Below are 23,029 nucleotides of genomic sequence, written 5' to 3'. Positions count from 1 at the left end.
TGAGCGCCTGTGTGGCAAGCCAAGTGCCCATGTGGCAAGCGAGTCCCTGTGCGGTGTGCCAAGTACCCGCGCAGGTGCCCGTGTGGTGAGCCAGTGCCTGTGTGGTGAGCTGAATGCCCATGCAGCAAGCTGAGTTCCCATACAGTGAGCCAGTGCCCATGCAAGTGAGTCACACAGCAAGATGATGATGCAACAAAAGAGAGAAGAGAGGGAGAGTCCTAAAGATCGTCTCCCAGCACCATTTTTGTTAACAGAGTAACTTCTTGTAAAGATATATATTTTTTACCATAATGCCTTTCTTTCCTCCAAATAGCTACATGGAAATTACCTCATAGATTGTTGCAGATTCCCTATAAGCTAGATAAAGGAATATGCCATTGCCTTCATTTACAGATTCAAATGCAAGGTCCAAAAGAGTTTAGCATATGGCTAAGATCCTGAGAAATGATTGACTTCAACCAGAAATCAGAATCATTTCACTCAATAGAGATTCACTGTGTGCCTACTCTGTCCCAGGCACAGGATCTACTGACTCCCACTGCGATCTTGTCCCCAGGTCTATTTCAAAAGGAAAAAGTATAGTACCTTTGGAAATCGACCGGAGCAAGTATATTTTCCTACATAGAAGCAATATAGTATGGCTTGACACAGTTTCTGGAACTGGACAAAAATGGATTACCTTTAGTTTTATCTGTGAAACAGAAATTATTTCTAGAGCAAGAAGCAGTAAGCTACATATCTGTGGGTCAAGTCCAGCTCTTGGCCTGTTTTTGAGCTATGAATGACCATTGAACTAAAAATGTTTTGTTTTGTTAATTTGTAAAAGATAGTAAAAACAAAAAAACAAAAAATTGAGAAATATGGGTTAAAGACTGTATGTTGCCCACTAAGCCTAAAATAATGCTGTCTAGCCCTTGCACACACATACACAAAAAGTGTGCTGATTCCTGTTCTAGAACCAGAATTACATCTGAATCCTTACAACCTCTTGCCAGCTGCCTGATCTTGAGAAAATAACCACTGTGTTTGATTTTCCTAGTATTTCAAATAGGGACAATGATAGCACTTATTTCACATGCTGTAAGGATTACTACCTTAATATGTATAAAATGCTTAGAGTGGAGGCTGTCACATGATGAACACTTAAGGAATGTAGGCTATTGTTACCAATATCATCATTACATCATCATCAGTTCCTCAGAAGATGTGAGCATAGTGTATGTGTATATCGTACCTAGCACAGGGCCCTTCTCCTGGTAGCCACTAAGTATAAAAGCTATCATAATCATCACCATCATCATCATACTCTCAAAGCCCCTTTGCAACTCATTAGAGAGTCCCAGCAACCCAGCGGTTGGTGCTATATTCTCCCTCCAATAAATGAGAAACTGGAGCTCAGAGAAGCAAAAGGATAGATATTCAGCCAGGAAGAGGCAGAATGTGAACTGGTGCCAGAGATTTCGTCTTCTGGGCCAGTACATCCTTGATTTCCACCACACCATGCTGCCTTTCCATCAAAACATCTGAGGATCTGTTGCTTGTTAGTTTTCCCTAAATGATATTCTTTGAGTCCTGGGAGCCTGACAAGGCAGGCAAACATGACTATGTTCCTCTCTGGCAGGGCTCTGCAGACAGGAAGCCAGGATAATTGGATTCCAGCCATTCGTTCTAAGGTCTGCATTTGTAACCAGCCAACTTCTGATGACCAAGTCTAATGGAAAAAGCTCTGACCAGACAAACACAACCCCTTGTAGGAACTCGTTGTTCAAGCTGCAGGAGTGAGATTCATCAACAGCAGCCAAGGGTCTTTTAGTGGTCCCTGAGCCCGGCTGGCTTCAGAACATGTCAGACCCCAGCCTGCCACTAGGGATGAGTGGAGGTTCCTGGATTAGGGGAGCACAAGGGCAAGGAGCCAGGACAATTTTGACAGCAGAGCTGGTGTAGTCAGATCAGAACTGTTGTTTGTTTAGTTTGCGCCAAAGGCCAAGGCAAAACTCCTTTGAGCAAAGTGGACATTCAGAGTGATGTTTAAGCCGGTGGTTAAAATCGCTGTGGTACAGCATTAGAGTGAGTTGCTGACTATAAAAATAGATGACGTTTCCAAGTTAGCCCATAAAAGGAATCATCATCTCTACATGTTACCCTCTTGTTTCATGTAGTTCTGAAGCCAACTTTGGTTCAGGCATTTGTTAAGGCAATAGACTCAAATAGATCCTGTTGTGGGGCAGTTTGCAAATTTGTATTTCCTGATGTTGTTGAGTTTAAAATAATGAAAATTATCCTTAAGGAGCTTCTGCATTGATCTCGATGTATAGGGCAGAATAAGTGGGAGTGCACTTTGTAGAAAGGAGGCTTGCCAGATGAGGGAAAGCTAATGGCATCTGTCAGTGATTGTGGCGATAAGTTTTGCCTAGAAACAGCTCTTGGACTTGACCCCCAACTGCTATCCAGTAGACATGGAGCACTCATTCCGAACAGGACGATATGACCTCCGTTCCCAGGGAGCACATCCCCGTGGGTCCCTATTTGGGCCAGGTGCAGTTCTCTCTTCTAAGGCTAACATAATCAGGTTTAAGCTATTAACTCAGCACTGTGGGTAAGACCCTTTTAAATAGAAAAGAATTCCGCATCACACGTTTGAAAGGTAGAGTAGCTATCCGGAGCCACCATTCATTCTTAGAATGTCAAAGCAGGTTCAAGGAACTATCCCAATGTCTGAGGCACAGACTCATTATTCCAAGATCCCAACACTCTGCCTGGCCTCTTTCTTTCGTTTGTAGTTTAAGCTCTGCCTCCTGACTTTGAGTTTCTGGCATTTGCTGCCAGGGTGCTGGTTAAGCACCAAACAGCATTGTCTAGTGTGCTCATTTAAAGGTTGTTTTTTTTAAAATCTTATGTGGGGTAGGAGTAGAAAGGGAAATATAACCCTCCTTTTCTGTTCAAACCTTTGCAATACGTAGTCATCATAGGTTTGCAATGAGTAGAATATGAAATATTGGGTTACAAAAGTGCTTGTAACATCATAGTTTGCAATATAAATGTGATGAACAAGCTCTATATTTTTAAAAAAATAGGTTCAGCTGGGTGTGGTTTTACATGATCACTCCAGCAAGTGAAAGCACAGACAGGAAAACTATACTGTTAATTCAGGAAGGTTGATACAGATGGGACAGTTGGTAAGACCTGTTATATAAATTATACCATTTCTGAAAGTCAATTTATATTTTTATTTTATAATAATATTTTAAGTATAATCTTAACATTTCTTCAATGTGTAATAATCAGGTTTTCAATGTTGAAGTATAGTGCAGTGGACAAATGTCTTTATAAGAATTTTACGTTCTGAGATTTTCACTAGGAAACTTTTTAAATAAAATTTTATTGAAGTATATCATTCATACATGAACATACATAAACAATAAGTATATAGTAAAAGTGTGAACTTACAAAGCAAACATGCTTGCATGGAACAAACAAACAGGTCTCCCATATATAACCCCATCACCAACACTTGCATTGTTGTGAAACCTGTTACAAATGAAGAAAAAGCATCATTAAAATATTACTACTACTGTAGCCCATATCTTACATTTGGTGTAATTCCTCCCAACCCACCCAATTATTAACACCCTATAGTAGTATTATATATTTGTTACAGTTCATGAGAGAATGTTATATTTGTCCTGTTAACCTCAGTCCATTTTCCACCACAAGATTCCCTGTGTTATACAGTCTCATGCTTTGTATAATCACAAGGAAAGATTTTTGCCAGAATTTGCTTCATACTTAGACATGTCTATAATTATCTACATGTTGCATTCTCAAAAGTTCAATCATTTGACTCTAAGGGTTATATCTGAAAAAACAATATTATTAATTGCTTTTTAAAAGATATGTGTATATATACATAAGTACATAAAAGTTAGTACAATTTAATAAATAATTATTAAGGTCTAATAAAAACATATATATACCAAGTAGCAGTTAATTATAATCATTTATGACAATATTATCCCAAGTGTCTTCCCACCAATACTCAAAAGAATGTGGGCCACTTAACCCTGGAAGACCTAGAGAAAAGGAGTGGTTTCAGCTTCTTTTTGTGTAATGAAAAGCCAGCGGGGCTCGTGCTGTTTGAATAACTGGGTCTTGGTTGTTTTAAAGTATGATTTCCAGAAAAGGAAGTCATGCAAACTATACCCACATATCTCAACCCTCAACTGATTATTTATAGCCCACTGAAAGTTTCTGAATTTCTTTCTCAAATTTTCATTCCAGGACATGCATTATTGAAATTGGAAATTTCCTTAGTGCAGGAAGAGTAGGACAGCGTTCAGAAGGTAACCTTAGAGGTCTTTATTAGCTAAGGATGCTAATGCATATCATCACCCTAAAGAAGGATAGAGAGAACCATTTGGAGGAAGAAAACATTGGGAGTCCAAATCACCATTTACTCATGTAATTAAAGTTGAGCTAAAATGATACTGGCTAATGCTTACTGAGGGTGGTACCAGACCTGATGTGGACATGATGAGCAGGACTTCCTTCCTTCAATACTTATTATAACTCCCTGAAGGAGATATTTCTATTATCTCTACTTTATAGAAATGGAGACTGAAGCATAGGGAGGTACAAGATTGCAAAGATGCTAAATAATAGAGCTGAGATGAGAATTCAGGATGTTTGACTCTCACCCACATTGATTTAGCTCATGGTCCGTAGCACACCTGCCATGTGTGAAGCACTGTGCTGGATGAATAAGTCATCCATGGCTGAGCCTTCCCCCAAGAGACTTGTCATTTAGCTGGAAACTCACTTTTTAAATGTACCTACAGCTGCATTTAACAAACCACCACAAAGGCTGTCACAAGGCAGTTTATCTTGCCAAATAAATTACAGAAGCAGAGTGCTCTATTTACTTAAAAGAGAGAAGAGGAATGTCCCATTGAGATGGATGGTCATGGCTGTATGGAAGAAGTGACCCTATATATATCTAACTATATTTTCAAAGATCCTTAAACAGATACTTGTTGTGGGAGACTGGTGAAAGAAGAGAGAAAAGGGCCAAAAGGGTATACTCTGTGCTTTTAAACCTTATGGTGAATTGTCTTAATCAGAATGCCCTTTAAAAAATCCTAATTCCAGGATCCTGGCTTTCTGCCTGGCCTCTTGCCTTGTCTGAACTAGAACTTGATATTTTGATGAGGGAAGAATTGGATAGAATTGGGAGAGCCTTTAATGCCTTGACTGTAAAGATGATTAGAGGGGATATTTGGATGGGGTTTCTAAGTACAAGGATTTGGGGTACCTCTGGAAACATAAAGGGGCCAACAGATGGTTCATCCTTCTTGCTTAAAAAGTAAAAGAACCTCATTGCTTGTCTGTCCCAGAATCTTACTGGGGGAGTTGGGGTACAGGAAGGAGGAGAGGCAGAAGTTCAGGCTTTTAGAAGTGAGGGTCTTAGAAGAAAATCATCACCCTTAGTGTTTAAAGGCAGATGTCTGGGAGTCAGGGAGACTTGGGGTAGAGATCCAGCTTTCCCTCTTAGTATCTGGTTGATCTTGGTCACATTGTGCCTACGTCTCAGGCTCCTCATCAGAAAATGGGGATAATAGTACCTACCTCACAAAGTCATTGTGACTGTCATATGGGATAATGCACGTAAGAAAGGTATAATGGGGCCGGGTACACACCAAGTACTTATTAAATGGCAGCTTGCCATGAGGAAGAGAAGACAAATGTGGGGCAAGAAGAATGGCTTTCTGTGCATACCACAAAAAGGTACTACAAAAGGTTTGGCCACACCACCAGGAAAGGTAACTCAGAACACCTGAGTGTAGTTCTACCTTAGCTGCTAACATGCTGGGTAACCCTGGACAGGTTGCTTCCCCTTCCTGAGCCTGGGTTTCCTTATTTGGTAAGTTAAAGGCAGTAACCTGCCCTGTGAAACTTCCAGGTTGCTGAGAGGCTCAAATGAGCCCCTAGCTGTGAAAATGCTTTCTTTATGTACAGTGCTGCACAACTATGTTGTGCAGTCATTATGCTTCCCTTTATACCACTCCCTAGAGAAGCACTTCCAGAATGTTCATTTAGTCTAAGATCATGTGTCCACTAACTTCTGTGTTTTCTTTCTCTTTTCTTTCCCAACTTCTGCTTGACTCTCCCTCATCTGTGGCTGTTTTCCCTTTCAACTAAAGTGGCTGTTCCTCTGTCTCCAGCTTCTTCCTGCTCTTCTGCAATAGACCAGTTCCTGTCTAACTCTGAACGTGCTCTGTAAGTCTGTCACTGTCTGTGTTGTGAGTCTGTCTGTGTCTGCCCATTCATTTCTTCCTAAAAAATATTCTTGGTTTCTGCTTATTCTTCTCTTCTCCCTGGATGAGGTTGAAGATGCAGAGGGAAACATCACAGTTGTGGGCAGTGACCTGCCAGGTCCAAAGTTCCTTCAGAGTGGTTTTATTTAGTTTTTAAAAAAATTAATTTGAAACAATTTTACTTTGAAATAACTACAGAAAACTGCAAACATAGTTACAGAGAGTTCTCAAATACCTTTCACCGCATTTTCTCTAGTGCCAACATTTTATATATAACCACGGTCCATTGATCAAAACTAAAAAATTAGCCCTGGTTCAATGCTATTAACTAAAAATTGATTTTATTTCTATTTCTCCAGTATCAAATCAGGTTCTGAATTGCTTTGTTCAAAATTGTCAATTTAAATTTCCATTATTAAGTTACTTGACACTTCATCATGGCCTTGAAGACATATTTGAAATCTTTTTCTCTGCATTAAATGGCCCCTATTGGTTCTGCTGTGTTGATTTTTGTCAACTCTCTTAGGTTTCTTTTCTCTTTGTCACATGTCAGCTATCATTTGACCTGTAGTCAATTCATCTTCCACAGGTATTGTATATCTCTGATCCCCATCTAGTATATCAAAGAAAAACAAATCTTTCTAGAGTTGTATACAAATTAAGTCTAAATATGCTCTGAGAGAAAGAGTGTGGAAGACTCTGAGAAAAGTCCCCATCTTTGTGACAGCTACCCTGGTGATTCAGAGACCTTTAAAAGAACTCAGGGCAGATTTCTAGATAGTTGAGCTCCACTCCTCCTCCCCCCACAATAACTGACTTTTAGGTAAATGAAGTGTTTTTAGGAACAGATTCCTCAAAATGAATCCCTATCCTCCCCAGCTCATTTTCTCTTGATGCTTCAGACTTTCCTGAATTAATGAACTGAAAGTGAAGAGTCATATCTCCACAACCCACACTATTGCTTCCTTTTCCTCCATAACTTTTTCCTCTTTTTTCACTCCTTGAGGATTTACCAATCGGCTCCCACAGAAGTGACTCTAACCTATGATGTGATTTCTGGTGCTCAGAAGGCTTTCTTTGTCTCCTTTCCAAAGAAAGATCAAGAGCCAGAAACACCCACATCAGGCCGTTTCCAAGTAAAGACTGCCTAGAGAGGACTGCACATCTTTAGGGAAGATACGGCATTAAGCATAGAGGAAAGGAAAGAAACATCACCAAAGCAGACATTGAGCAGTGCAACACACGGGGCTGCCATGAAGATCAATGGGAGAATAGTTGCCGGCTTTCTTTATAATCAATAAAAATGTTAGACAAAGTTAGGGAAAGATTGCCTCATCCTGTTACACATTCAACACCATCTATCTTTCCATATATTCTACAGTGTTCTGTACACTATGCAAGTTGTTGTGAGCTATATAGCAAGTGTTAAAAAGAAGTAAGTTTGGGAAGTAACGATAGCATAAAGGGCCATGGATTCTAGTGGCCTGGGTTCAATCCTAGCTCTTCAATTGCTGCTGAGTGGCCTCTGGCAAGTATTAACCTCCCTGAGTTTCAGTTTCTCACCTGGGAAATAGAGGTGACATCATAGATTCATTGTTAGCTTTAGATGCAATAATATTTAAAAGCACTTAACCAGGGCCTGGCACAGAAGGCTGAAGAATTGTGACTTCTTATAATGTAATAAGGTATGAACTCTTCCCTCCAGAAGTGTCAGGAGGCCTGGCATCAGTCCAACTGGGGCAGGCGGGGCGGGGCAGGGCCAGGGGAGAGAAATAAATAAATAAATCTTTTTTAAAAAAGTATGTGAGATTTGCATTTGGCAGAGTGCAGGAAATCAGTATAGACATGGAAGTCAGGGAACATGGGTAGTATGCCATATAAAATGCTTTGGCCTACAAGCAATGGAATGTCTGACTAAAATTAAGCAATAAGGCTATTTATCTGTTCACAAGATGAAAGTCCAGAGTTTGGCAGTTTCTGGGTTGGTTATAATTCAATAACTGAACAGCTTTGTTTTTCATCTTCCCACACAGCCATTCTCAAGTTAACAGTTTTCATCCTGGGCTTATCCTCTCATGGTCACAAAATGGCTGCCACACCTCCAAATATTGCATTTTCCTTACATATTCACAACCAAACTGTGGAAGACAAGGTAGACTATCCTTTGTCTTTTATTTAGGAGGAAAACATTTTCCAGCAAGACTCACCTAGTGAACCTTTGGATCCCATTGGCCAGGAGAGAGTCACAGGGCAAGCCCTTAGCTGTAATGCATCTGACATTTTTCTCTCTACTAGGAGGCAGACAGACTCTTACAGAAAGGAAGAAGAAAGTGTAGGCACCTATTGTCAAGTATGTAATTCACAATGTCTACCAGAAATTGTATGTCCTTTCAGACTTCCTGAAAATAATCAAAGGGAAGATATTGTGGAAAGATAAAAGAATATGTTATGGAATTTGCCTTAGTTTCCTGGCTGCTGCGACAAATACTACACAGTGGGAGTTTATTGGTTCATGGCTTCAGAGGCTAGAAGGGGTGCTTCCTCCAGCATCAATAGTGTTCTGGCTGGCCAGCAATCTTTCAGTTCCTGGGCTTTCCTGCCACACGGCGAAGTCTTCTCCTTTCTCTTCCGGGTTCTGTTGATGTCCAGCTCCTTTTCATGGCTTTCTTTCCTATGTTCAATTTCGTTCACTTGTAAGGACTTTAGCCATATTGGATTAAGCCCACCCTCATTAAGTTTGGGCATACCTTAACCAATAACATCTTAAAAGGTCCTGTTTACAAAGGGGTTCACACCCACAGGACCAGGAGTTAAAAAACTGAACATGACTCTGGGACATGGTTAAATACCCAGTAGTCCATCTTCTGGACCCCAAAAAGACATGCTCTTCTCACATGCACAATACATTCATTCCACCAGAACATCCCAAAAGCCTTATATCATTTCAGTAACGATGCTAAGTACAAAGCCTCATCAAAATCAGTTATGGGTGTGGTTCATCCTGGATAAAATCCCTTTCCATTTGATGATCCTGTGAAACTTAGAGAACAAATTACCTGCTTCCAAAATACAAAGGTGGGACAGGCATAGGATAGACATTTCCATTCCCAAAGAGAACAGAGATAAGTTGGAAGGAAAACAGGAATCACAGGTCCCAAACAAATCTGAAACCCAGCAGAACAAACACCATTAGATCTCAAGGTCTGAGAGACATCTATGGGTCAATGAATTGTCCTCTGGGCCAGCTGGAGCTGCAGTCTCACCCTTTCCAAGTTCTTGCACAGCAGCATGCTCTCCCTGAGTGCTGGGACCTAGGCCCACTGAGCTTTGGGGTGGTGACCAAATTCTTCCCAAAAGCCCTGGGCATAAATCCCACTCTCTCTAAGCTTCAGGGTGGCAGGCACACTTTCCCTGAATATTGGGGCAAGGGGAGACCTGCTCCCCTCTAAAGCCTGGGCAGAAGGCCCGCCCACACCAGCTGCCATGGCAGACTTGCTGCCCTTTGCACACACATGGGTTTGCCCTTTCTCTTGGCCCAAGGCAATCTTTTCATTCCAGACTCTAGAAGTCATACTTCCTTCTCTACCCCTTTTAGATTAAGATGATACTGCTTCTGTTCATACAAATTTTTCAGAAAACTTGTCAGCTTTTCATGTAGTTCAAGAGGTTCCAAACTATCAGATGAAAGGATTTTCCATGGATCCTTCCTTAATAACCATGTTTCCAGTTCTGCCCCCTCTGAAATGACTGGCTGGATCCATGTTAAGCCATGCCCTCTTCAGGAAAGGGTTGTTTAGTTAAAGCCTCACTTGGAGTCCTGCCCTCTGGGGACTTAGCTCCTGGAAGCTCAGGGAGGTCCCTGACAGAGCCACTTCTGACCTTAGTCTCAGAGCACACCATCTGGATAGGCTGAGAATTTTCCATATCAACAATTTCTGTTTTTCTTTGTGCTTATGGGTTCACACAGCTTATCTCTTTCATCTAACATTTTATTATAAGCTGCAAGGAGAAGCCAGGCTGAACCTTCCACATTTAGCTTGGAAATTGCCTCAGCTAAATATGCAAGTTCATCCCTTACAAATTCCACTTTCTATCCAACGTTAGGACATAATTCAGCCAAGTTCTCTGCTACTTTACTGCAAGGATTGCCTTTCCTCCAGTTTCCAATGACAAATTCATCATTTCCTTTGAAGGCCTCACCAGTAGTTGCTTTACCATTCCTCTTTTACCAGCAGTCTCTTCAAAGCCATCTAGGCTTTTTCTATCAAGCACCTCACAGTTCTTCCAGCTTCTATCCATTATCCAATTCCAAAACTGTTTCCACATTTTTTAAGTATTTGTAATTGCAGCACCCCACACTCTGGTACTATAAACTGTCTTAGTTTCCAGGCTGCTATGACAAACATTATACATTGGGTTGGCTTAAACAATGAGAATTTTTTGGCTCACAATTTCAGAATCTAGAAGAATTGCTTCCTCCAGGTCAGTAGCAGTCTATCTGGCCAGCAATTCTTGGGTTCCTTGGCCTTTCCATCTCATAGTGATATCTTCTTTCTTTTTTGGGTTCTGTTGACTTTTGGCTCCTCTGTATGGTTTTCTCTCCCATATCCAATTTTCTTTGCATATAAGGACCTCAGCCATACTGGATGGATGTCACTCAGTTTGGCCATACCTTAATATCTTCCAAGGTCATATTTACAAATGGGCTCGTGCCCACAGGACCCGGAGTTAGTATCTGAACATACCTTTTGTGAGGGAAATGATCAATGCCCAATAGAACTCCAGAGCATGACGTTCCCTGAGTTTTACTGGCACTAAAATAAAGAAAATGGGCAATGTCAAGGACTAGAGTTCTCTTTCTAGCTCTTTGTACCTATATAATCTCTTGCCTGCTTTTCATTACACTTTCAACTTAACTGTTTTCTCTTTCTGGAACATCTTTCTCTGCTTCTGTGAACATGTGGACCACATGATTCCCAGACAGCCCTACTCATTCTCCGTTCAGGCACTAACAGATACTGACAGTACTTCTATGTCCCTAATTACATATTCCTTGGAGACAGAAGCAGAGGGGTTTAACTTGGGCCTGGCATCTCCCTCTGGATTGATTTTCCTTTGACCAGGTGATAGTGTCACCAGCAGGAGCTGTGGGTGTTTCTCAGGTGTTGGAAGATTAGGGTTAGGCAATGCCACAACAGCTATGTTGTGAAGCAGTGAGGAAGCATGTCAAAGAGAAGTGAGCCCCTGATGGTGTGTGGGAGACCAGGAGAGGAGCACACTTAAAGGAAACATTCTCTGTTTCGAAATAATAATTGTTAACATCTGCATAAAAATCAATAATGGGATCAGGAGGTGTGGACGTGGGTTTGGACTGCTCCGAAAATCAGGCGAGAAGACCTGGGGCAGGATCCCTTAGCCACTCAGAATACCTGTATTCTACTGACAAAGATATGCTGGTCCAGAATGGAAAAACCACTAAACTGAGGGAGAATAGAAACTATGTTGGGAGGAATGCTGAAGAACTGGGGTGTTTCACCTGGAGAAGAGAAGGCTGAGGGTGATCGGGAGGCCCAATTGTTAACGGCATCAGCACCCACTCAGGTGTCCAAGCTAAAAGCCCAGATTCTTTGCAGCCTCCCTTTTAGTCACTGCTCCCACACATGGAATTGGTGCTGGCATCCTGCCCATCACCCTCTGCAAGGCCCTCCTCTCCTCTCCCACCCCGTTCCTATGCCTCTTGTACAATTCTCTTCTGGAGGGAAGAGCCTCCAGATGGTCTCCATTGTCTCTATTGTCCCAACCAATCTCCACAGTATATTCAATTTTCTGACTGAACGATCAAACAAATCATTTCACTTTTCATAGCCCAACTTCCTTAGCTTAGCTTTTAAGACCCTCAATAATGTTGCCTAAATTCCTTTAAGCCTCATCTCCCAGCCCCACTGAGTAGAGTATACTCTTAAAATATTCACCATTCCACAATCACAGCATGCCACTCCATGCTCTTTCCATGCTCTCACTGCCCCCATGTCCAGTGCATCAGCTGATCTTCTCAGCTATACCTACGAGAAATGTACTGAATTCAACTACTTTTCAACACCTCCACTGCTATCCTCTTAGTCCAAGCCACCAACATCTTTGGACATCTCAAAAGCCTCCTGTAGTGGGCAAACTAATCGCTGCCCAAAGAGGTCCACATCCTGTTCCCTAGAACCTGAAAACATCTTACTTTAGATGGCAACAAGGAATTTGCAGATGTGATTAAGCTAATGCTCCTGAGATGCTATTACTCTGGATTATGAAGGTGGCCCAATGTGATTATAAATTTCCTTTTAAGAGGGAGACAGGGGAGTCAGAATCCGAGAAGAAGCTGCGATGATGGAAGCAGGGGTTGAAGTGATGCCTATAAGCCAAGGGCCGCAGGCAGCCTCTAGAAGAGGGAAGAGGCCCTAGGTTCTTCAAAAGGAACCCAGCTTGCCAAACCCTTGACTTCAGCCCTGGAAGGCCCATTTTGGACTTCTGACTTCCAGAACTGTAAGGTAAAACATCTGTGTTGTTTTAAGCCACTATGTTTGTGGCAGTTAGAAAATAAGGTATTAGTAAGAAACTAATACGTTTCCTAATTTGCCTATGGACTTGCACTCCAGTCCTGCTCTAGTCCATTCACTCCGCAGCCAAAGTATCCTTCTAAAACATAAAGTCCTCGTGAACCCACTCTGCTTAGAGCCTTAGCAGGCTCCCCACTGCTCTTAGGCTATGAGACAACATTCTTTCATATGGTGGGCCTCTGCTGACTCTTTTTTTCTTTATTATAGAAATTATGGATTTACAGAACAATCATGCATAAAATACAGGATTCTCCTATACTGCCCTATTATTAATTGCTTGTGCTAGGTGTGGAACATGTGCTACAATTGAAAACAGCACAGTTTTATAATTGTACTATTAGCTATGGTCCTTGGTACAGCTCAGGATTCATGGTTTGTGTAGCGCAGTTCCCTGGATTTTTTTTTTCAGTGTTTGTTCTGCCCCTGCTGCCTCTTCACCCTCAGGTTGGCTAGCACTCCCCTCTCGCTGCCGTCCTGCAGTGGGCCTTTGCACTTGCCAGGCCTGCCTGGATCCTCCTACCTTTTTCTGTTTAACTCCTACTCAACTTTCATTTCCCATCTCCTTTTTGTCACTTCCTGGTGCCCTCCCTCCCCGTAGGTCACACACCCTTATGACATGCTCTCAGCACCACCATTCCTAACCCTTCTTGTGGTGGCTGGAGCTGTGATTTTACATCTCGCCGTGGGTCTCCCATGCCACACTGTGAACTCCATGAGGGCTGTGTCAATTTTCCTCACCCTCCTAGCTCCATGGCATGTTTTTGAGTTAATGAGGGATTGAATGAATGAATGCCTGGAATTCTAAAATGGATTTCTCTCTGAATATTGAAACAATACCCAATGTGAAATCTTTATTTCCAGGTGATAGAACTCCTGATTTCATGGGACTCTGCCTTAGGTTTGAATCTCTTTAAAACAAGGTACCTTATATCTGAATAATTAAAACATCTTGCAAGGACCTCCAGTGTGAGCTCTGCCATGTGGGGGATGGCTAGGGTAATTCGTAATAGAATCTAATCATTTCCTTATAATACTAGTCTGGGCGGGCAGAGGGGGCTATTATCATGCTACTAATTACTGCATCCAGGCTGCTCTAAGCGTGATGCTAATTGCTTGGTGAATGAATTGTATGTTGAGGTAATTATCAAAACCTAATATGGTTCCCATCGTGTAAATTATGCACAAGGAGGAAGCAATCTAGCTTGAAAGGAGCTGCCTCCTGCATTGCTGTTACTTGGGAAACAGAAGTGAGTTTTTCATCAGGACTAAGAGTGGCCCAGGTACACCCACGTATCTGAGGTCTGCTTTTCACATGGGCGGCTGCAAGACTGCAAGCAGGCACTAACCTAGGTCCCAGGAGACTGTGGCCATGCTGACAGATTTCCATCTCTCTCTGGTCCTGTTTCCTCTCCGGTAAAGACATCTCCAAGATTTTTTTCATCTCTGTGATCAATTACTAAATGAATGGACATTTGAGCAATTGCTATGGAAGGAATTTCTGTTTTAAGTAAGGAATCAAGTCCTATGTTCAAGCCCTATCTCAGTCATCACGTAACAGAAGCAACAGGGCCACTGTCCAGTGTTTTTGAGTGCTTACTGTTGGGTTGGCACCATTCTACTAAGCCTTGTTTGCACCATAGCTCATTTAATTCTCTCAGCAACCTAGAATATTTGGAATAATTCACAGAGCTAGTAAGTGGCAGAGCCAGGATTTAAACCCAGACATTTTGCCTCAACTGCCTGTATTCTTAAAAATTAAAAGATAAAACATTGGACTGTACAACATAGTCAATCCTATTGTAAATGATAGACTATGTTAATAGTACAATTATAAAAAGTGTCTTTTGTGAATTATAACAAATGTACCATACTAATGCCGGGTGTTAATAATAGGGTGGTATATTGGAAAAATTATATCCTAATATAAACTATGGACTATAGTTAATAGTACAATTACAATATTCACTCATCAATTGTAACAAATGTACCACACACTTACAATTTCACTTATCTAATTTAAAAACAAAATTTTTTTTTAGACTAGCCTCTAAACCATTTCCATTTTTACTATTTTCTTTGGCCCTGGGAAAATTGCATTCTCTGAAATTGTTTCCTTAACAGCAAAGATTTCTGCACCTACTATGTGTAAATTTATCATCACAACAAAGCTGTGAAGCAGGTGGTACCAGCCTACTTGACCAGATCACACAATAAGTAAGTGGTTGAACCAGGCCTTGCAGGCTGTTCTGTTTGCCCGTCATACCGTGTACTTTCTCTTCCCCTAATACTCCTCAAACTGAGAATGTACAGATGACCATGAATGCACATAGATTCCTGCGGTTCATACTACATCAAGTTAGCCACTGTCATTACCTCATCAAGGTGGACATCATCAAAGTTTATCAAATGTGCTCATGTTTATTTACTACCATAGTGAAAATACAAAATTAAAAATATATTTCTCTTGGACAATCAGTGAAGCCTACGGGACACCTCTGCCAGACTCCAGTTAAGAAACACTGACCTCTGCTTAACTCTTAAGGAAATCTCAGTCTTTTTCCTCTTCTCTGTGTGTTTTAAGCACCCCGAGTGGTGAGAGAACCTGCCCCCAAGCATTGGAACTAGAAAAGGTGCCTGTCTGCTTACTCCACCTCTGAAGAGAGCTGCTGCTTTTCAATCATGCTCTGGTTGTCAGAAAGGAAACTTTCACTTGGAACATCTACTCTAACCCTGCACCTGTTTTCTAGTTATTACTAAACAGCTCACTGATTAGCATGTGAGAAAAAATCCTTTATGACAGAGGTGTGTAAAGAAGTTGCTGTAGGGATGTGCATGCATTCAGCAACAGCAATTCTTCTTACATGATTGGAAATATCAGTTTGGATTCTGTGGTGGTTTGAAGCTGTGTATACCCCAGAAAAACATGTTCTCAAATCTAATCCATTCCTGTGGGTGTGAACTCCTTGTAAGTAGGACCTTTAGATGAGTTTTCTTCTCTTAAGGTGTGGCCCAGCCCAATTGGTTTGGTCTTAATCCTGTTACTGGAGTCCTTCATAAATGGAATGAAATTCAGACAAAGAAAAGCCATAGAGGAAGCAGTCAGGAGCTGAAATCAACAGAACCCAGAAGGGAAGGGAGAGGCCAGAAGGGACTGCCATTTGCTTTGCCATGTGACAGAGGTGCCAAGGACTAAGGATCGCTGATACGACAGGTTTTAGGGAAAAGGCATTGCCTTGATGATGCCTCGATTTGGACATTTTCCCAACTTCAAAACCATGAACAAATAAATCTCCAGTGTTTAAGCCTTCCCTTTGCATGGTATTTGCTAGAGAAGCCTAGGAAATTACAACTCCTTCCTAGCCAGGATGCCCTCTGCCTATTAACTCAGTGTAGGAAAAGTTACCACTGGTTGCCATGGAAAGTGAGGTATTGGCCATAAAAGAGGGCAAAGGGTTGGGAATGTCCTTGGAAGTTAAGAGTGTAGACATCCTGTACACTGTGACCTTAGGTAAGTTGCTTAACTTCTCTGAGTCTCAGTTTTCTCATCTGTTAAATGAGGTGATGAATAATATCTATGGCTTAGGGTTTTAAAAAATAAGTGATATAAATGAAACAATGTATGTAATTTTTGAAAATAGTGCCTGGCACTCATCCCAGTTGTGCAATAAATTGAGCTATATATGATTTCTTATTATCATTAAAGTTTCTCCTCCTTTAGGGACAAACCTGTACCTCAGGTGCCAAGTGCAGTGCCATTTCACAGGGGTGTTTGGTTCTGAGTCCTTTTGTGAAGACCTACCTTTAAATGATTAATCTGTGAGTAGGAGTCTGGAGACCTTGGTGTTGGCTGTGCTACCTGCTTGTGCTTGCCATGATGTTCAGGATGCTCACTCTTCCCCTCTGTATAATACTCGTCTTATTGCCTACCTCGCCCGGCCTGCAGAGCTGCTGTGATTTAAAAAGAGTCCATGGATGGGAAAATCAGTTGGTGCTGCTTTCAAATGCTCACTTGCCAAAAGAGAGCTTGTGATTCTGATAAAGGAGAAAAGCAAGATCTAGGAGCTTTCCATATCTTGAAACCTTTTAATAAAAAAGGAAAATCGTTGAAACACTAAAGTGATGTATACTTATTGTTACTATAATTATTCTATATTCAACTAAATGAGGTATTGGGGGAAAAGGTTATTAGAATAATTTTAGTGTCAATATATTGAGCTTTTAGTCTGTACTAGTCCCTGTGCTAATGTTTCTCATACGTTATGTTCCACAGTCCCTACCGTAATACTATAAGGTAGAAATCATCACCTTCCATTGCAGAGGAGGAAATTGAGGCCCAGAGACATTAAATAACTTGTCAAACATCACAAAGCTGACAGATTGTAGAGCCTGCATTGGAAAGCAGGGCTCTCTGACGAAAGCCCTCTACTTGTGGAACAAGGGAAGGGAAACACGTGGCAGACTCTGAGAAAAGTTTTAAAGGTGGGACCTTCTGGTACAGTCAAGCACAACAGCAAACTGGCTACTGAGTATTAGATCTAAATATCTGGAGTCATGGCCCTGGAACAAACCTGAATCCCGATCATGATGGTGGTTATATGAATCTATACGTGGATAAAACTGCATAGAACTATGCATGCCAATGAGTACATTGGTAACTAGTGACAAGCACAACCAATATAAGGTGTCGGTGGTGACAAGATATATGGGAATCCTGTATGGCATAAATGATTATTTTGTTACCTCACAACTTCTCAAAAAAAAATAAAAGATACTGTTTCAAAATGGAAAATAAATAAATATCTGGAGTCTGACCTCTTCTTACCACCTTCATAGCTATCACTCAGATTAAGTCATCATCTTCTCTCTGGGCTATTACTGTAACCTCCCAGCTGGTCTCATTTTCCACCCCCAGTCTCCATGCCTTCTACTCTCAGTAGAGTGGCCACAGAGAGCCTGCTATGACATTATTTGGATCAAGTTAGTGTCTGCTTAAACCCCTCAGATGGAATATAAGCAAAGCCCAGTAGGGATCTTCAAGTACACCTTCCCCCAATCTGGCACTGCCTACCTTGCTGACCTCAACTCCTTCCATTGCTCTCCCTTGCTCCTTCTGCCGCAGCACCCAGGATCCTTTATGTTCTTCAGATATAATAGATAGGACATTTGCACTTGCTGCTCTCTCTGCCTGGAATGTTCTTCTCTTAGATATCCACATGCCTTACTCCCTCAGTATGTTTCACTGGGTCCACTCAGGAGACGGAAGCCACACCAGTTATTGGAACAGTGAGATTTTAATATTAAAATATTAATATTAACTAGGAATAAAGTTGTTAACTACAGAAAAGGCAAAAATGAACACCCAAAGGTGTTTTGGAGGAAGCAACTATAGGGAGAAGCTGATGGAACAAAGGGAACAAGCACAAATCTTTAGAAACTTGGAGGAGGACCACACAGAGCTGAAATTGAGACCTCTAAGATGGAGCTGATGTCTGAGGAGCTATGATAAAGCTGGTAAGGCAAGAGTTAGATAAACTGCAAACTGGATTCAGCTGCTGCGACAGGAAGGCATTGCTTCTGCCCTGGTGAAACAGTATTGCTAGGGTGATACAGGAATTGCAAGCAGATGGGAAACTCACATGGAGGGGTAATCCTTCTTCTAGTCTTCCAGTCTCCCTTCAGCACCACTTGTTGGAGGAGTCTGACAAAGAGCCAACCTGCAATGCAGATATAGAAGGATATAGCCAAGTATAGAGGGATGATTTTTGAGGCCGAGTCTATAATTCAATAGTCACAAACAACACTCAGGTCTTCTATATATCTCTCTGATACATTTCCTGGCTAACTTATTTAATAGTGTATGATCTGAACCTTTCTATCTCCTTTCCATGCTTTCTTCTTCTCCTTACACATTGCATAGCTAGCTAGTGGTAGCAGATACTTTTGGTTCTTTAAGTCACATCCCCTCAGCCCATCTGTATCTCAGCAGCAGCTGCAGTAGACAATTTTGTGGGAACTCTCAGGTAACACCTGCTTTTAACCAGCTAAGAGGACTATTTATTCTTGATCAGGGTTTCTCAATCTCAGCAGTGTTGACATTTTGAGCTGGATAATTCTTTGTTGTGGGGGGCTGTTTTGTACATTGTGCAATGTTTAGTGGCATCTCTAACCTCCACCCCCTAGATGCCAGTAGCAGCCCACCCTTTCCCTTGTGACAACCAAAAATGCCTCCAGACATTGCCAACTGTTTGCTGGTAAAGCAAAATGGCCCCCTCTGAGAACCACTGTTCTAGATTTATACCTGGTCCATGGATTGCATGAGAACATAGGTGTTGGCATCAGATAGAGTGGGCTTGCTTGGATGCATCTTCACTTGTTACCTGTATTCCCTAGGGGAAGTAATTTAAACTATGACTCATTCTGCTCAATTGTAAATGGGAATAATAATACTGTCTCACAGGGCCATTATGAGGGTTGATGGTAATACAGGAAGAGGGTTTAGTATTGTACCTCTCACAAATCAACCAATCAAAACAAGTCATCAATATATTATTATAATTCAAAGCAAAGCATCACTGTGAATAATAAGTCACCAATTTATTCTGTTAACATAGATGCCAACTGACTGGTGTTTTTATTGTTTTTGTATTTTCACTGAATGGGCTTTACACTGGTCCCAAAGAAGTTGGTGGTGATTGTGTTCCTAAACTCTAGAAATTTCATCAGAATGACAGCCAGATGTTGGAATCTGGGTAACTTATGAAGAGACTGACTGCAATAGAGATTGATTTAAATGCAATTAACATAGTGAATGGAACAATGTGACACTGCAGAAAAATAATAAACACTTGTCAAGTATAAATTTCACTGTGCTGTTTGAGTCAACTTACTGTTTGATTCATCTAATTGATTTACAGTTCAAAAGGAATCAAAGTAACAAGTACAGTTACATAGTTTTTCCGGCTCTGAGTGGTTTATTAATCTCAGTCAGTACTTTGCTGTTGCTGAATGCAGAATTGTCTGTCATGAGTAGAGGAAACTTAGTGTATCCAGATAGAGCTTGAGGAGGTATATAGGGTTCATTGTGGTGATTATTGCAGGACCCTCAACCTGAGAAGAAAGAAGACTGGGTTCTAGTCCCCGACACTGATTCTGCATGTAAACTGGACCTATTATTTCCTCCAGGCCCTCAGTTTTCCCGTCTTTAAAATGAGCAGGACTTGGATACAGTTCTTTGGTCTTCACTATCTATGAAGTACCACCCCACCCCCATTCACACCTACCATAATCTCAGAAGCACACGGTGGAAAGAAACTCAAGAGTGGAGGGAGTACTCCCTTTGGTGCATTTGAAGGATGCCTGTTGGATTCTCATGCCTTCTTTCCTTTATCCCTAGGTACACAGTTCTGCACAGTGGACATCACCAGGAACTTGAGAAACTGCCCATACACAATGACCCAGAATCCTTGGAATCATGCTTCTGATTGAGGACATGGCTCACAACTAAGCCATTCATTTCCATTCATGTATGTATGAACAAGGTACCCTGGCATCACTCTGATCCTCATCACCATCTGAGATGCATAAAGCAATGGGGGCCAAGGGCCCAGGTAAGGTCCAGGGAGGACAGTGCTGGGCAGTACCTGAAGCTAGAGCATCAAGGAAATCAGCGTTGTGAAGAGTCTTCAGGCATCTTGAGATGCAGCCTCTTATTCAATGCAGAAGTACTATCCACTGTAACGTCTCTAAAAGTTGGCCAATCTCTGCTTTTATACCACCAGGGAGAGGAGCTCACTACCTCCTAATGCAGTTCCTTCTATTGTGGGAAAACATTAATTATACAGAAGTTCTTTACTTTATTGGAACACAAATCTGTTAGTGTTCCAGCTTGCATCTGGGGCCACTCAACTGGCTCCTTCCTCTCTTTTGAGAGCCTGTAGATATTTGAAGACAACGATCTGCCACCGACCAATCCCTTTATATCTTCTTTCCAAACTAAACATGTCAAATTTCCTCTCATTTCTGGCCATCTTCTTCTGGACCTGCTTCAGTTGATGAATTAGTCAAGGTTCTCTTAATGAAGTTGGCAGATATTGTTGCCAAGATGTCTGTCCAGAAGCACTGAAGTACTGTCAAGTGAAGCATGAAGATTTTGATTTACAGCCATGTGTTTAGCCATGGAGTATTTTTATTTTATTTTCTTGGGATGGACTGTGAAGACTTTGTTTAGTTTCAGTTTGGGATCCATTACCAACAAGGCATCCTTACAGCTGGATGTATGTGTATGTGTTTAAAGATGACATTCTCTCATTGGCATATTGGTTATAAGGTCATTTGGGAATGAATCTTGATCACTTCCTTCCATGACCACACTTTTCCAGAGAAATGGACCAAAACTTTTTAAAAGAATTTTGCTTGGGAACAGTCGTACAACTCGGATTCACATTTTTGTAGGGAAACTAAGCTGCTCCCACAAAATGCCTTTTAGAGTCTTCCAGGGTCATATGCTGAGGCAATACCTGGTCTAAAGGCAGGGCAGTGTGTCCCTTGTGCAAGGACATAACCCTAGCCCAACTTACTGACTCTTGGGGAACTTCATCTATATCCTCCCTATAAAACTCTTGGGGTTACCATTTCTCTATCCATCCACATTTTACCAACATCTCATTCCCTCCAAATGTCTTAAGAGATGCTTCCCTTTTAATATCAAAGCTCCAACCATCTTTCTTCACCTCGGGATAGTTTATTACCCCAGTGAGATTCAGCATTAGGGCAAACATTTTTCAGCTGCAATTTTTGGTTTCTGATTGAAAAAAAAGAAAAAAAGAACAAAACCAACCTATTAAAATATTTAAGTATTTCTTAGTAGTCACCTTGCTTGAGAAGGCCATCCACTTCTGGGAAGCCTTCAGCATCAAAAAGGAAATGCTGCCAGGGAAGAGGGGGATGTGACCACAGGCCCATCTGTCAGATGGGCTCTCACACCACTGGGGTGATGGGCGCAGCCACCGAACTGTCAAATGCCTAGACATAAAGGGAGTTCAATTGTTTACCTTCAACTTGATACTGTGGCCCTTGGGGCTGTCCAGGTAGAAGTCCTGAAACTCTCAGTCCAGTTTTCACCATCAGCAACTAGAAAGCAAAAGAGATTCAAAAACAGAAAAAAACAAAAACAAAAACAAAAAGCACCATCTTCCACCGGCACCCAAGTATGTGTTTGTGGAAAAACCTTTCTGAGATTCTACCTTCTCATCTCACCAACATTTCCATTTCATGCTGCTAACTTGCACTGTCCTGAAGCAAACTGCTGTCTACTTGGGGAACGGGGGTGGGCATGGGGGTGTTATAATAAGGGAGGGATGGGGGAGCTGGAAAGTGAATAGAACTAAATTGTATTTAATGTTGTCTTCAAATGAGATTTTTTTAAAATGGTGTTTTCTCTTTGGTGAGAGAACAATGTTGCTTTCCTCTTTTCCTCTATTATTCTGCTCTGCTGTGGTCAAAGTCTTTCCTATAACAGCTGGTCTAAGGGTGAGGAAGAGACAAATGCATGTACCTCTCCTAGCTGTAATTTGACTCTCTTTCCCGTCCAGTCTAGAAAACTGAGGCCAATACTTGGTTTGAATTTTAGGTCAGGGATGGATTTAAAGGCCTGAGTTTGGGACACTGTGTTGGCTTTGGGTCTTAACCAGCACTTGCCTCACTTGTATCATCTTCAGAATGGAGAGAGCTCTAAGCTTGTAGGATTGCTGTAAGTGTTCAATCACGGGTCATTCAAGAGCCACTGTTAGGTTTTTTACTAGTTTTGTGTTCTGCCTGTACTGGTGTTTACTTGGTAGTTGTACTGAAATCACGTTTTCACTTACATAAATTTATTTTAGAAACATAGCAGTTCTCAAAATAGAAAACCAGTATTACTTGCCATAAATAGAAAGCAACCCTAGAGATAAATACATGAAAACAAAACAAAGCTATCACATTCTAACTAGATTCCAAGGCTCAGAGCTTGTCCGCTGCTTCTGTGTTTAAAAGATGCGGCGGCTTGCTCGGTCGGTAGAGGTGGGGTCTGGCTGCGGACGAGGGGTCGGTCCCACTTGGGACGAGGGGTCGGTC

The 23,029-nt window shown here is 41.5% G+C and overlaps 1 protein-coding gene across 4 annotated transcripts in view; it reads left to right on the top strand.

The window, feature by feature from the left end:
* The window catches only part of HTR4 (5-hydroxytryptamine receptor 4), a 213,092-nt gene extending 190,288 nt beyond the window's left edge, over positions 1 to 22,804 (top strand). For 2 of the 4 annotated variants that reach the window (XM_058280667.2, XM_058280616.2), the window contains one exon: positions 20,313 to 22,101. In XM_058280667.2, the coding sequence (XP_058136650.1) occupies positions 20,313 to 20,400 (88 nt within the window). In that variant the 3' untranslated portion in view covers positions 20,401 to 22,101. Of the gene's footprint in view, positions 1 to 20,312 lie in introns of all 4 variants that reach the window. The other 2 variants (XM_058280659.2, XM_058280655.2) reach the window with 2 other exon arrangements.
* The last annotated feature ends 225 nt before the right edge of the window (positions 22,805 to 23,029 follow it).

The sequence above is a fragment of the Dasypus novemcinctus genome, chromosome 2 (genome assembly GCF_030445035.2).
Source record: "Dasypus novemcinctus isolate mDasNov1 chromosome 2, mDasNov1.1.hap2, whole genome shotgun sequence".
Taxonomy (NCBI): domain Eukaryota; kingdom Metazoa; phylum Chordata; class Mammalia; order Cingulata; family Dasypodidae; genus Dasypus; species Dasypus novemcinctus.
Note: the sequence above shows the minus strand (reverse complement) of the source record. Positions and strands in the feature narration are given on the sequence as shown.